The 15,641-nt window shown below is 34.2% G+C and overlaps 4 protein-coding genes across 4 annotated transcripts, besides 4 other annotated features; 2 read left to right on the top strand and 2 right to left on the bottom strand.

The window, feature by feature from the left end:
• The first annotated feature begins 2,034 nt into the window (after window positions 1-2,034).
• Window positions 2,035-2,234: a mobile genetic element.
• Window positions 2,235-2,371: 137 nt separating this feature from the next.
• Window positions 2,372-2,408: a mobile genetic element.
• Window positions 2,409-3,586: 1,178 nt separating this feature from the next.
• Window positions 3,587-3,624: a mobile genetic element.
• A 122-nt stretch (window positions 3,625-3,746) lies between these two features.
• Window positions 3,747-7,549, top strand: TVAGG3_0587380 (basic proline-rich protein precursor PRP-SP-A; the record flags this gene model as incomplete). Its single annotated transcript, XM_001303155.1, has 1 exon — window positions 3,770-7,468. One exon carries the CDS (start codon window positions 3,770-3,772, stop codon window positions 7,466-7,468), a length of 3,699 nt encoding a protein of 1,232 aa, XP_001303156.1.
• A 38-nt stretch (window positions 7,550-7,587) lies between these two features.
• Window positions 7,588-8,271, bottom strand: TVAGG3_0587390 (uncharacterized protein; the record flags this gene model as incomplete). Its single annotated transcript, XM_001303156.1, has 1 exon — window positions 7,588-8,271. The coding sequence occupies one exon, from the start codon at window positions 8,269-8,271 to the stop codon at window positions 7,588-7,590; it is 684 nt and encodes a 227-aa protein (XP_001303157.1).
• A 788-nt stretch (window positions 8,272-9,059) lies between these two features.
• Window positions 9,060-12,691, top strand: TVAGG3_0587400 (helicase protein; the record flags this gene model as incomplete). Its single annotated transcript, XM_001303157.2, has 1 exon — window positions 9,070-12,609. One exon carries the CDS (start codon window positions 9,070-9,072, stop codon window positions 12,607-12,609), a length of 3,540 nt encoding a protein of 1,179 aa, XP_001303158.1.
• A 460-nt stretch (window positions 12,692-13,151) lies between these two features.
• Window positions 13,152-13,340: a mobile genetic element.
• A 38-nt stretch (window positions 13,341-13,378) lies between these two features.
• On the bottom strand, window positions 13,379-14,728 carry TVAGG3_0587420 (tRNA cytidylyltransferase protein; the record flags this gene model as incomplete). The annotated part of the gene is made up of 1 exon (XM_001303158.1): window positions 13,379-14,728. One exon carries the CDS (start codon window positions 14,726-14,728, stop codon window positions 13,379-13,381), a length of 1,350 nt encoding a protein of 449 aa, XP_001303159.1.
• Between the last annotated feature and the right edge of the window lie 913 nt (window positions 14,729-15,641).

Genomic DNA, 15,641 nt, shown 5'->3' on the forward strand with positions numbered 1-15,641 from the left:
CACTCATTTATAATTAGTATAAATCAAAGATATTAACTAAATTAAGGTTTCCTTAACTTATATATATATTGCCTTATCTAGTAAGATTGAACAATCTTATAGTTTAATAGCCAATCCGTTAAATCTTTTAATTCGTATCGAGAAGAGATACTAGTATAATGTTAATAAACAATATTCAAGATAAAATAAAATATTATGGCACATTTTCTAAAGATATTGATTTCTAATATAGTGCATTTCAAATCAATGATAAAAAAATAGAAATTCTATAGGATATGCTGGTTATTTTCCATTTAATTCATGTGTAAACCTTACTGTTTCAGTGTTATTGCTCAAATTCATTGAATGAATATTGATTAAGAATTTATCCAAAACTTCATAAATCACTGATGATTTAAGCTATTTAACAAAATTAATCAAAATTCTAGGATCAAGAAATTCCAAATTTTTTCTAAATTCAGCATTTTGAAAGTATTTTTAACAAAATTTCGAAATATTTTCTTGATTTCAGAATTTTTTTAGAAATTTTCCATCTCAAAACTAATCAAATTACTTCAAATCTGCCAATTTCATGCAATATTGGAACTATTTCAACAGATTTAAAGCTCATATAAAAATAATTGTAAATATCTTCTTTATTACGGAGAATTTATCACACGATATAACATTTGCATACTAAAATCGGCATATTACACTGTATTTGTTCATTTTTGTTCAATGAATATTGATTATTCATACTAACGTATTCATTGAATCAAAGATCAAAGGATATTACTGACAATCAGTGATATAAAATAATTAAATCAATTAAAATATCTCTCGTTTCTTTATTTAAACTCATATCTTTCGATTAAATTTACAATTTCATAATTTTAGCATTTTAATGCAATTAAATTAGTACCAAATTATTACATCCTCCGATTCATTTCAAGCCACCCCAAACATTTTCAACTCTTTTACAATTTACATCATATTTTTTACAATTATCGAATTTTTATCGGATTTAGTATATCGACGATAAATTTTATCGAAATATAAAAGCGTGTTACTTACTAATCAGAGTTTTTCGCGATTCATATTTCAATTTACAAATCCAAGCATTGCTTTTCGTTTTCAAACATCAATTACTGCACTAAAATCATCTGCTTATACAAATCATAAAAAAATTTAAATACAATTGAATATTATTTTTATTTCGCGATTTATTTACAAATTTGCAGCTCACTCATATGAAATTTTTCGAAGTAGTGAGTTTTCCTTGTTTAATTTCTTAAATTATGAATAAAAATTTACTTTTATTAAAATTCTACTTATAAAACTACTTTTTAACCATAAACACAGTCATATATCATATATCATAAGTATGTGAAACTAGTCGCCAGTATTTTACTTCATATTGCGATACTTTTTTGATTCGAATCTTATTCTCATTATAAAATTATTGAATTTAACATAATATTGATGGCAGATGCAATATATAGCCTATGAATTTTATGCCCTTAACTTAAATTGTATTATAATTCCCTTATATCAATTAAATTATCTTAATTAAGTTAGCATATTTATATAATATACTATTTTGATTAGTTAATTCATATTCATATGTTCTGAGCTATCTATCATATCAATTTCAGAAGTGAAATTCAACTCCTTCATACCAAAATCAATATCCTATGGGTCTATCGTCATGATCGGAACGATTTTCGGGAAAAACATCAAAAGACGATTATTTTTCGGGAAAAACGTTTCTTCCCGACAAATATTCAACATAAAATTAAGTTTTCGTTTCGTTACAAGGCATTCATACTTTGGAGATATCATATTTAATGTACAGAAAAGTTAATATTAAACAATACATGCTAAAGAATTAATAAATAAGATAATAAAATAAATTTATACGTAATTACTTTCATTTAATATGCTTTATGCTGTATAATATTGATTAAGAGGCATTAAAAGGTTCCATAGTCTGCTTTTATAGGCAAGATTTTTGATAAAAATTTTAAATTTTGAAAAATGATGAGAAAAGGAAAAAAAAAGCTAAATGAGAGCAAGAGGAGGGAAAAAAAGAAAAAGAAAAAGAAAAGAAAGGGAAGGAAAAAAATAAAAGAAAGAAGGACATATAAAAATTTAGATGCGCATTCTTAATGCCGAGGCGGCTTGCCGCCGAGGCGCGATTTTTTTAGGCCTCTACGGTAACCCGGCAATGTTTTTTTAAATCTTGTACAGCCCTACTATGCATGAAGAAAACTTCAATTTCTCTCCACAATTAAGAGAAGTTTGGAGTTTTATTACTGAGAAAAATCGGCTTGAAGTTGTTCATGAGAATTTTTTTTCTTGCGAAATAACGTATTTTTTATTGACCTACCTGTAATAAACAGAAATTCATCAAAAGTGACAGCTCTCAATTTTTTGACATTTGTAAATTCTAAATTGAATGAGAAAAATGAAATAATACTAAGCATAATACAATATTCTAGATTTAATTATAATTAGGAAAAAGTTAGTTTTGAGAGTACTTTTCATAGGCATATAGAATGAAATCTTCTGAAAAATAATATCACATAAACTCATATTATTTTCTAATATATAACTATTTTATATAAAAATCAAATTCAATGATCTTAAAAGCGAAGGATAAACCTCAAAATTTACGAATATAATGAGTGGGAATATAATGCTTATCTATCATAAAACCATATGAAATATCAATTTTTGCTTTACGCCTAATTTTTGACGACAATTAGCAAAAAATGTTAAATGTTAACACTCAGTCCATTTGAATATGAAAAATAAAATTGACTTTGATTAAATGTTTTTATTTATCATGCAATTCTTCTTGCGACCAAAGATTTGAATAAAATTTCAAAAAATAAGATAGCTTAAAAAATAATATACGGTAGTGTTTACTAATAGATGAATAGTATATAAATTCTATTAAAATGGATTTGATCCAAAAAAATATATAAAATTTGATCATAAATAAAATCGTTTTAAATTACTTCTTCATTTAAATTATAACAATTATTTTTGGTTTTATATTTTTTTGGATCAAATCCATTTTAATAGAATTTATATACTATTCATCTATTAGTAAACACTACCGTATATTATTTTTTAAGCTATCTTATTTTTTGAAATTTTATTCAAATCTTTGGTCGCAAGAAGAATTGCATGATAAATAAAAACATTTAATCAAAGTCAATTTTATTTTTCATATTCAAATGGACTGAGTGTTAACATTTAACATTTTTTGCTAATTGTCGTCAAAAATTAGGCGTAAAGCAAAAATTGATATTTCATATGGTTTTATGATAGATAAGCATTATATTCCCACTCATTATATTCGTAAATTTTGAGGTTTATCCTTCGCTTTTAAGATCATTGAATTTGATTTTTATATAAAATAGTTATATATTAGAAAATAATATGAGTTTATGTGATATTATTTTTCAGAAGATTTTGTGTTCTTCTTCAAAATTTTATTTTTTTATTAAAAAGAATCTTTACAAAATATACATTTACTTTAATTAATATTTAAAAACGTGCTCTATCAAAAGTTCCAAAAATTCAATATTTTAGCTTTTCTGAGGTGTCACTTTTGATGAATTTCTGTTTACAACACTACCTATTTACTGTAAATTCATAATGTCAAAAGTTACTGTGTTGTCCTCTATATACACACTGTCTTAATTCTATCGGCGCGAAGCGCCGATAGAATTAAATGAAAAAGGGATTTCTTACAGAAAATTCATACGAATTGAATTAAATGGCATTTCAGCCTCCTCCTAAGCAACCACCAAATCAACTTCCATCATTTCAAGCACCACCGTTTCAGTCTCCAGGAGGATCTGGTTTCCATGCTCCTGGTTTTAGTTCAACTTCTTCAGCTCAAATGCCTCAATTTGTTCCGCCAAAGGCAACAAATGGGCAATTACCCGCGTTTAAACCTCCTCCAACTGGTGGATACAATTCAGCATTCAGACCTCCAGCTGTGAGCACATTTAATTCTGAAATTAAACCTGCACCCCTTAATCAAGCCTCAGCTTTTTCACCATCACCAGAAAAATCTCCGAAATCTCCTATAGCAGCATTTAATCCACCGCCATCTCCAAATAATCAAAATTCAAGTATACCGGCTTTTCCTCAATTTGCAATGCCACAAAAAAGTGAACCTGTTTCTCCGAAACCGGATCATGCACCACAAATGCCGCCATTTAACCCTGATTCATCGTTAAATGAACCGAAGCCATCAGAAACACCAAATAAACCAGAAGAACCCGTACTATCACCTAAACCAGCAGCAAGTAACGGCATACCACCCTTCCCAATTCCATCTCCAACAACAAATAGCAGTAATATTCCGCCGTTCCCGGGCCAACCAATGTCAAACCAACCATCTGCTGGTCAGATACCAGCATTCCCTGGAATTCAAAGCCAAAATTCTGGTTCAATTCCTCCATTCCCAGTATTAAAGGCTAATTCACCAACTCCTGTAAAAGCAGATCCACATCCATTCCCACCAACAGATAATCAGCCGAAAAGTACAACTTCTGAAAAAGAAATTCCTCCATTTCCAAATCTTACTTCACCAAAGCCAAATAATCAACCGGCTGCATTACCAGCATTTCCATCTATTAATATACAACCTTCTCCAACTACAAGTCAAAACGAAATCTCCGCATTTCCAGGAATTAAACCAATATCTCCACCAGGCTCAGCTAATGGACCAGCTCCACCTTCACCAAAACAACCGCAATTACAATCACCTGGATCTTCCAGCGGAGAAATCCCACCGTTTCCAGGAATTAAACCAATATCTCCACCAGGCTCAGCTAATGGACCAGCTCCACCTTCACCAAAACAACCGCAATTACAATCACCTGGATCTTCCAGCGGAGAAATCCCACCGTTTCCAGGAATTAAACCAATATCTCCACCAGGCTCAGCTAATGGACCAGCTCCACCTTCACCAAAACAACCGCAATTACAATCACCTGGATCTTCCAGCGGAGAAATCCCACCGTTTCCAGGAATTAAACCAATATCTCCACCAGGCTCAGCTAATGGACCAGCTCCACCTTCACCAAAACAACCGCAATTACAATCACCTGGATCTTCCAGCGGAGAAATCCCACCGTTTTCAGGAATTAAACCAATATCTCCACCAGGCTCAGCTAATGGACCAGCTCCACCTTCACCAAAACAACCGCAATTACAATCACCTGGATCTTCCAGCAGAGAAATCCCACCGTTTTCAGGAATTAAACCAATATCTCCACCAGGCTCAGCTAATGGACCAGCTCCACCTTCACCAAAACAACCGCAATTACAATCATCTGGATCTTCCAGCGGAGAAATCCCACCGTTTTCAGGAATTAAACCAATATCTCCACCAGGCTCAGCTAATGGACCAGCTCCACCTTCACCAAAACAACCGCAATTACAATCATCTGGATCTTCCAGCGGAGAAATCCCACCGTTTTCAGGAATTAAACCAATATCTCCACCAGGCTCAGCTAATGGACCAGCTCCACCTTCACCAAAACAACCGCAATTACAATCACCTGGATCTTCCAGCGGAGAAATCCCACCGTTTCCAGGAATTAAACCAAATACCCCTCCAGCATCTACAGCTCCTTCAATTCCTCCGTTTTATCCTGTAAAGCCAAATCCACCTCCAATGCCAGGTTCATCCAGTGGTGAAATTCCTCCATTCCCTGGAATCAAACCACAATCAACTGTTTCTGGTTCTTCTAGTGGTACAATTCCTCCATTCCCAGGAAGCAGTTCTTCGCAACCTCCATTACCTGGCTCTTCCAGTGGTGGAATTCCTCCATTTCCTGGAATCAAACCTCAACCACCAATTCCAAGCTCATCCAGTGGTACAATGCCTCCATTCCCAGGAGTTGCCGCTCCACCTCCATTACCTGCTTCATCCAATAGTGAAATGCCTCCATTACCAGGATCGATTACTAGTCCTCCTCCATTACCCAGTTCAAATCCACAGAAACCACCTGAAATTGCTCCACCTCCTCTCCAAATTCCTCTTCCATCAGATGTATTATCTCCACAAGCCAGAGGTCCAGTAAACAGGCCGGCCATGCCAAGCATTGCATTGGACTTCTCTCAATTGAACATGACACCAAAAGAAGATAAACCAGCCCAACCCAAAGAGGAAAAGGTCGCTCCTTCTCTCATGGATCTAATCAAGAAGAAGGAAGAAAGTGACACTGAGTACTACAGTGATGATTACTCATATTACTCATATTACTACTACAGTGATACAGAGCAATCAGAAGAAAAGAAAACAGAAAAGAAGGGAAGGAAATCGAGATCAAGTTCAATGATCAAAGAAGAAGATAAACCAAAGAAAGAAGAAGAACCAACACCTTCTCCAATTGTTCCTCCTAAACCTGAACCAAAACAAGAGTCAAAGCCTGAACCAAAACTTCCTGAAACACCAGCAATTCCTCCATTCCCAGCTGCTGCTCCAGGATCAAATGCTACTCTTCCTCTATTTGCTGCACCAGGTTCTAATTCTGCTGCTCCTAAACCAGAGCCAAAACCAGAACAAAAACCTGAGCCAAAGCAAACAGAAACAAAGGTAATTCCTCCATTCTCTGGTGCACCAGGTTCTAACTCTTCTGCTTCTCAGTTTCCAGCTGCTCCAGGATCGAATCAAACAGTTCTTCCATTCCCTGCACCGCCGAAATCATCACAAATCCCTCCATACCCAGGAAATCCAAATTCATCAGTTCCTCCATACCCACAACCACCAGCTTCTTCCGCAACACCTGCATTCCCTGCAGCACCTTTGGCTAATGAGTCATCAAATGCAGCTCCTCCATTCCCTTCAGCTGCAATCAACTCATCAGCAGCACCACTCCCAACGAAATTACCTGGATCAAAGGATGATGATGCTTCATCAGAATTACCTCTCTTTCAACCAGATCCATCCACAACACCATCACCTTCTTTCCCTGTACCACCTCAAGCATCCAAACCACCTCCATTCCCATCAGCAGCAATTGGATTCCCACAGCAAGGAAGGCCAAATTCACCTCAACCAGGCCTTCCTCAATCTCTCAGCGGACAGAACCAACAGGCGATGCAGTCTTCTCCAATTTTCCCCAACGTCGGAGTCAGCAATTCACCACCACTTGGATTCCCTGGAGTCAGCACGAGTTCTCCGGGATTTCCATCATTCCCGAATGCTCCTGTTTCTCCTCTCGCTGGAGGACAGCCACAAATTGGAATGCCATTTGCGCCTCCAGGTCAGCAATTAGATCTATCACTTGCTATCCCCACAACAACTAAACTTACTGATGAAGAAAGGGCAGCTTTGAGTTGGAGATCAATGGTATTTGATGATGTTGCTGAACCTTCAAATGCTGACATTGAGAATGAGTGCAGACAGAAGTATGATCCAGAAGTTCTGTTCAATAACATGAGAAGTATCAAATAAGTTTATTTCGCTATATATTATTTTATTATTTATTTATATTATTTATTCTTTCACTGTGATTTCTCTTTTTTTATTAAAAATAATTTAATTATCAAAATATTTTAAAATTTTATCAATTTTTAAAATTCTAAAAAGAGACTAGATCCGTAATCATTTGAATTAGATGAGTTTGTTAGATGGTTCGATGGTGTATCGTACGGATTACGTCTTAATGGATGTTGTTGAGTGTTAGAAGCTGATGAATTAGGTGAGTTTGTTGGTTTGTTAAATGAGGGTCTAAATGGATCAGCAAATGGGTCTTGTTGAGTACTAAATTCAGTTGGTTTAGATGAGTCTTTTGGTTTATTAGAAGGTGCTGCAAACGGATCACGTCTGAATGGTTTTTGTTGAATGTTGGATGATGATGCAAATGGATCTTCACGAGTGTTGGATGATGATGCAAATGGATCTTCTCGAGCATTGGATGATGATGCAAATGGATCTTCATGAGTGTTGGATGATGCTGTAAATGTATCTTCATGAGTGTTGAATGGTGATGCAAATGGATCTGCAGATGAATCTTGTTGAGCACTAAAATCTGTTGAATTAGATGAGTTTGTTGGTTTGTTGGATATTACTACGAATGGATCTGAATTTGAACGGATTCCTGGACTATAAGATGAAACACTAATTTCATTATCAGTACAGTATTGATTTCTTTCAATAAAATCTTCTTCATTGCTCCTATTGATTCTTGAACCCAAAAATTCTGTGTAAATTTGTGTTAAAACATTGATTATACCATCTAACAGACCTATATCCATATATTTTCTAACTGATTTCAATGCTGAAATTACTTCTTCAAGATTATTTATTACAAGTTTTGTATTGCAGGCGCACTCATATAATTCATTTGCTTTTAATGTATTAGGAGACTGTTTGAGAATCTGGATAAAGTCATATGAATGCAAATTTGAAGATTGTAAGATTAATTTTAAGTCTTCTATTTCAAAAATATCGAATAATTTGTCATCTTGAATATAATCATTGATGTGGTTGGCAATGTACTCATAATTAAGAACAAACCCAGTCCTTAAGTGAGTTATTTTGTAAAATTAAAAAAAAAAGTCGTACAAATAAAGGGAATCGGATTTTCAAAATCGTCTTGCAATTTTGCTAATGAATATATACTTATTTCATGCCAAGAAAGTTATACATATGGAATTACCTATTGTTAATTTTCAATGACGTTTCAAAACGCATTTTAATAGTTTACGTGGTAAGGGCATCTTATTTCACATATCTCTAACTGTTATGATATTTTCTACTATGCTCATAATCTGTTCCACTCGAAAGAGATCTTTTACAGATTTCTTTTTCATTTTCTTTCTTTTGTCATTTATATGTGTTATTTCTTTCTTTTTAATGTTTTGTTTTGGGATAAAGAGTGGATGTGCTGAAACATTGATTTCCTGAATGCTTTTTATGCAAAACAAGGATTTTATTGGTTGAAAATGCTATACACCCTTACATCATTTCTAAAAATGATAATTTCATATGATTAAAACAATCAAGCAACTTCAAATTTATAAAAAAGTGACAAAAATATTAGCTTTTCCAAGATGAGAAGTCGCCGCCGGACAGCGATTGAGGAAGGGACTGAATCATCAAGGGAAGTCGAGCAGAGGCCTGGTGTAAGAGGTTCACCGAGGCGTGCTGCTCAAAGAGCGCAATCTGAAGCCTCCAACACAAGAATCTTTCTTAAGACGCCAATGCAACCTGTTAAACCAGATCCACCTCACAAGAAGCTAAGCACGCATGTTTCTTTGAAATTAGATCATGTTTTTCAATACCCGCCAAAACAATTAAAATTACCAACGACAAAAGCAGAAAATATAGCAGCAAATATCTCAAAATCATCATCTGCATTTCTTTGCAGTAAATGGTTGCAAGGAACTAATTGTGTTTTAATAGATGAGACAAAATCAATCAAATACGCAGCAGTAAGCATTTTTATCGAGAAAATTCGATCAGCATACAGCAAGTGCCCTCCATTTTTGTTAATAGCGCAGCCAAAAGAGATTTCTGTTTGGGTAGAACAATTAAAATATTGGACATCTCAATCAATATCTGTTTGCACGAGTGACCAATCTGAAAGAGATACTATAACAGACCAGCAGTTACTACTAGATGTGAATCCAACCTCAGATTACGGAATAGTTATCACAAACTACGAACAGTTTATAAATGACAGGACAATTATACCTTACCGTCAATGGGCATCAGTTATTGCTGACGATCCTTCTCCAAAAATGCCTTTGGACGGATTATTTGCTTTTCATAAAACTTTTGTTGGAACTGAGTTCTTTGACGAATATCCATCACTCGAAACTTTCCTAGAAGTACCTCCTGATGCTGCTGTTGATCCATCAACCGTTTTTATCATAAAACCAGAAGATGCGGCCGATGATTACTTATTTGAGGAGAATTTCACTCCTTGTCCCATGGCAGCTCTTCAACAGGCAATGTATATCGAATTACTACAGGAATCTTCCGAAAAAATTCGATCAGAAAATGCAGATATCAAAGATCTTTGCGAATTTGCCTCAAAACTACGTGCATTGTCATCACATCCTTTCCTTGCGACCGATACTCCATGCGACATCATGACAGCATCCGGAAAAGTCCCTGTTTTGTCGAAATTACTTTCAATTCAACGAAATGACGGCAAAAAAGTGGCAATTTTCTGCAATTCTAACATGGTTACAGCTCTACACACCATCATGACCGAGTGTAAGACCATCTACACGCAGATAGAAGCCAATTCCACGGAAAACGAAGCGAATATTTTAATTGATGATTTTAATCATCAACAAGGACACCGAGTTATCATTGTTCCTGCCAACTACGCGTCCCTCTGTCTCGAGAAATTCAACGGGGAGACAGTTTTCGCGTTTGATACTGATTGGACACCGATTGAAGACGGAAAACTCATTGTCAAGTGGCACGCGAGGAATTCCAAGGCACAGATATACAGACTCATCACGTCTGATTCCTTTGAATACGTATCTTTCGCATTTTTCTGGAATAATCGTGATAAAAAACCGTCAAATTTCGAAATTCCTGAAAAAAGTGACAAAACCGAATTATTTAACCTAATCAAAGACTGCTACAGACTTGCATACAAGCATTTAGACGTTGTCCATCAGATGCCGAGGATGCTGTTTAAAGAAATCAGAGTTTTACAATATTCTGACAAAACCGCTTTTCCTCAGAATTCCGAACCATTTTTAGATGAATACTGGACTATGCCTGAGAAGCATCTCTCGATACACGCGCCCAGGCAGTCGAGGCCCCTCACGCCAGCACAGTTTTGGACAGAACCAAGGTTACAAAGATATTTACAACTATTCAATTTATATGGATGGGGCAGATGGGAGAAATTCCAAGAATTCGGACGCCCAGAAGGTGATCTCCAAAAGCTCGGTGTTCTCTTCTTGAAGCATTTATTAAAAACAGTGGAAGAAGGTGACAAAATTTATCCAAATGTTTTGATTTTGATCAAAGAAAATAATAAATTTGATCAAAAACGTTTATTAACGTCTTTGGCTGCATGGCCATCAGTTTTTGCAACAGCTAAAGTAGAACCACTCTTAGGAGACGTAGAAAATAAAAGATTTTTCTATCGTCTTATCGGTGAAAAAACCGTCACTTCACCCGACGATATAGATCTGTCACTTTTTGAAAATGATTTAGATAATAGGAAAATTGATGATGTTAAAAAATTACTCTTTTCTGCATGGGAAGATGGATTAAATTCTTTGTCAGAAGAGGACCAAAAATACATAAGAAATTTAATCCAAATTGCTAAAAATAAGCCCGTAAAAAGTGACAAAACCGATAAAAAGACATCCACATTAATTTCATTGAGAAGTTGCAAAACTAAGTTTGATTCTTCTTCTCACGACAAAGTTCTAAATACTTTGATGTCATACGGTTTTCCTTCTTTGGAAAAATTCATGCAAGCGGCTGGTTTAATGATGTACAGCCCTGAATCAGTGCAAAACTACGTGGATAACATCATCGGATTTTGCCAAACAAGTTCTGATGATAAAAAGAAATTTTCTGACAATTTTGTCAAAAGAATTGTCAAATATCACAGTCAGAAAATTCCTTTACGTGTCAAATTATTTGAAAAAGTTCGCGAGTGTTCCACAAAATTCGATGAATATTCAGCAGAAGACATCGAGTTTCTGACAGCTGTTTCTTCACATGGATTAGGATTATGGCTCAATTCTCCTGTTTTACTTTGTGCTTGTAGAGGACAGCCAACAGAAGCAAAACTTTATAACAGGGTTAAACTGATATTTGAAGAGACGAAAAGGACGAAAGTTATTCAGCGAATTCCTGAAGATTTCAAGGAGAAAATGCCACTGAGAATCAACGACATGATGATGCTTAGAAACATTGGAAAAATTGATAAAAGATTCTTCAACGACAAATACGTTTATCCCATTGATTACCATGTTTCCGTCCAATCTTACAGTCTAATTCACAAAGACACAAAAGTGTGGATGTATTGTAAAATTGAATTGAACGATGAAAAATTGAATTTCGTTATTTGGCCGGATTCGGATCCAAACAGCAAAATTGAAGGAAAAGATCCAGATGATGTTTTCAACCAATACAGGCTTCAACTACAGAGATTTTGTGGCCAACCTGTTACTTATATTGATGGCCATGAAATGTATGGATTGACATCACCTTTAGTTAATATTTTGCTGCAGAATATGGAAGGAATTGATGAGTTAAATGGTTACCAGAAAAGGTATTTTAGTTCTGTGATTCCTTTGACACAAAAATGGCCTGTCATTGGTCAGTTCGAGAAGGAACCAGAAGCAATGGTTATTGCGCAACCAAAAGCAACTGTTCAGACTGTTCCTCCAGCAAAATCAAGTGGAAATGTTATTCCAAGGAAGTTCAAGTTTAAGAAGAGAGTTTTCGGAGATTTACCTCCTCCTTTAGTTGTTGATTTCGCTCCTTTAGCTGCTGACCAATCAAAGAGTTTGGCACTCGATTTCACTACTGGTCCTTTGACACAGAGTTTGGTCGACGCATTCAGTTACTGGTCTGATTTCTCTGATTTCTTACCAAAAGATTAATATTTATATATTATGTTTTTTTATTTTTTATTGTGTTGTTTATTTTTTTATATAAAATTTAAACTTTATTCTTGTTGTTCTGATAAAACTTAATTTTTATAAGACTTTGGATCCCGCTATCATTATATCTGAAGAGCTTAAGAGGAAACTGTCTATTACAATATATATTTTTACAAATATAGAGGCATATTTAGAATTTATTTTAATAAAAAGAAAGCAATGCTATTACACAGGAAAAAGGAATTTAAAGTCCTAAAATAAGTGCACTTGTTGCTATGATGACAAATATATACTATGTAATTCTTCCAATGTCTAAGTATCAACTTACCAAGCATTAGTAATTATGATTTTGCTCTTAGAGTTGTGAAAATAATTCTTCAGATATGCAGCTTAGTTTTTTTCACTCCTATTTCTCTGAATTTCTTGAGAGACAAATGATCAATAAGGAAGAGAATTCTTATTAAAATGAGCTGTTGTAAGTTTAATTTTTTCATGAAGATCATCTAATTGAAATCAATTATCACACCAAAATATTACCGATACACTTACCACTTTCTGACATTCTCTCAATTTTTTGACATTCTAGTTTTTTATCCATTTTTTCTATGGTAAAAGGTCATTAACTTTGTTCGGGAAGAAACTATTTTAAATCACTACTTAGTACCTTATATTACTGTTATACTTTTTTGCAATAAAAATATATTGATATTATGGGAGCAAGTCAGAAAGTGCATCCTTAAAAGATACATTTTTTAAACAATTTCTTTATTTATTCAAACAAACAATTAAATTTTTTATTTTTAATAAATTCTATGTAGTCTTCACGAGTTCCATTAGGATTTCCAAGCTGCCAATCTATCAAATCATCAACATGTGTCTGAAATCCTTTTCCAAGTTTAACACCGAGTAAATTTGCCAAATCTTTTCCATTAATCAAGCATTTCATGTCGTAACATGTTGCAAGACCTTGTTCTCTGATGAAGTTATATAACACATTCTCACATTTTTCATATTCTGCCTGATCAAAAATTAAAAACTTAATAAAAGGCCAAATTGGACCTATTTCTCTTATCCAGTGACCAACAATTCTTCTGTCGAGTTTAATTGTGTTAGCTCTCAAAGCTCCTTTAACTAAAATATTAGCTTCGTGAGCATATTTTGTTAGAAATTTCAAATATCTGCAAATTGTACATTCTATTGGCGGTATTTTTGTCTTTGGATGTTCTGGATCTGGTACTGGTTCTTCGTTGTAGATTGGAAACAAGATTGCACCTAATTGAATTGGAATAACAAATTCTTTAGGAGAACGTTGAGTTACGATTGAAAGTCTCTCTCGTGCTTGTAATGGGTCTATGGAATATCTGTGGAAAGGGTCAAAAATTGTTTCAAAAAAGCCGATTTTGATTATTAAGTCAACAAACTCAATAAATCCGTCCATCCTTATGATTTTGATGATCTCTGATGCAATTCTTTCTTTGGAAACCCTTTGTTCGAAATCAGAAAGGTGTAATTTGGCAATTTCAAGTAAATTTTCATCAATTTTGTATCCATAGCGAACATGGAATCTAATTGATCTTATAATTCTAAGAGGATCCTCTGTAAATGTAACATCTGGAGATATTGGCGTTCTAATAACTTGATTTTTAAGATCTTGGATTCCGCCAACGAAATCTTCGACTTTAGAATCTGTAATATTGTAAAATAGAGCATTAATAGATAGGTCACGATGTTGAGCGTCAGTTAAAGCGGTTGCAACCAAATTTTCTCCTCTTAGATTGCAAATATCGATCCATGCAGATCCATATATACAAACTCGAACAGTTTTCATGAATTTGGCTTGTTTAGGATTCTCTTCGAATACGACTATCTTTGTTGCTTTTTTCGGATATTGTTCTGCAAGTTGCAAAGCGAATTCTTCAGATGTACAGCCTTCAACACAGATATCTATGTCATCACATTCCTTATTAAGCAGTTTATCTCGTACCCAGCCTCCTGCAACGCGGCAAACAACCTTATTTCCGAAATGATCACCTGCAGATCTGATTTTATCAAATATAACTGATTCGTTTTTAGTAAGGAGTTCGCCACTTTCAAGAAGTGCAATGTTTTGTTCAATCATTTATTAAAACTACTTCAAAATTCTGCCAAGAAAAAAATCTCTTGAATACGATTATTTTTGATTCAAATGTTTTAAAGCTTCCAGAAATGAGGTCAATACTATTATAAAAACATTTTTAATTCTATTTTCTTAACTGACCGCAAACCTTGAGTTGTGCTGTATCATATTATCATATGTAAGTTAAGGGTCCACCGTACATTATTGTTATCATCTTTATCTTGAAAGAAAAAATGTGAATAATTGTTATCGTCTTTAACTTGAATCAATTTATTGGAGCTTATTCGTTGACAAAATCTAAACAGAATATAAATATGATGTAGATATCTATGATTTCATTTGGCCGGACCGTGGAATGTTAAATGCAATCAAACTCCGGTTGAAATATGGGTGGCTGTAAAAAAACCAGCATGCCTCAAAAATTGAAAGGAATGATGTATTTTCGACGATTGAATAGCAGAAATTAGACGATATATTTCGAAAAATGGACGATAAAATGGCAGATTTATGAAGAATTTAGAAGTCCATTGAAAAGTATTCAATATTTGAGTCAACTATGAGTTTTTTTTTCTCCCTCAATCAGACCTTATTCACTCTAACTTTTATTCACTTCACCAACTTTTTTTGAGATATAAATTGTGAGCAAGAAAAATATGTTACTTCACTTCACCGAATTTGAGCTGATCAATTCACTTTTTAACAAATTGAATCACTTTTGCTCTCAACAAGGCAATCAGTTACATAATCATTTAAATAATTTTCATAGTTGCAAAATGATATAAGGTTGGGTTGAAAAATGGAGGGCTTCAAAAAAACTCGTACATGCCTCAAAAATTGAGAGGAATGACAGATTTTCGACGATAGGTTGCGTAAAGTGAACAATAGGTTTTGTAAAGTGAACGATAGGATGACAGAT

The sequence above is a fragment of the Trichomonas vaginalis genome, chromosome II (genome assembly GCF_026262505.1).
Source record: "Trichomonas vaginalis G3 chromosome II, whole genome shotgun sequence".
In the NCBI taxonomy this organism is placed as follows: domain Eukaryota; phylum Parabasalia; order Trichomonadida; family Trichomonadidae; genus Trichomonas; species Trichomonas vaginalis.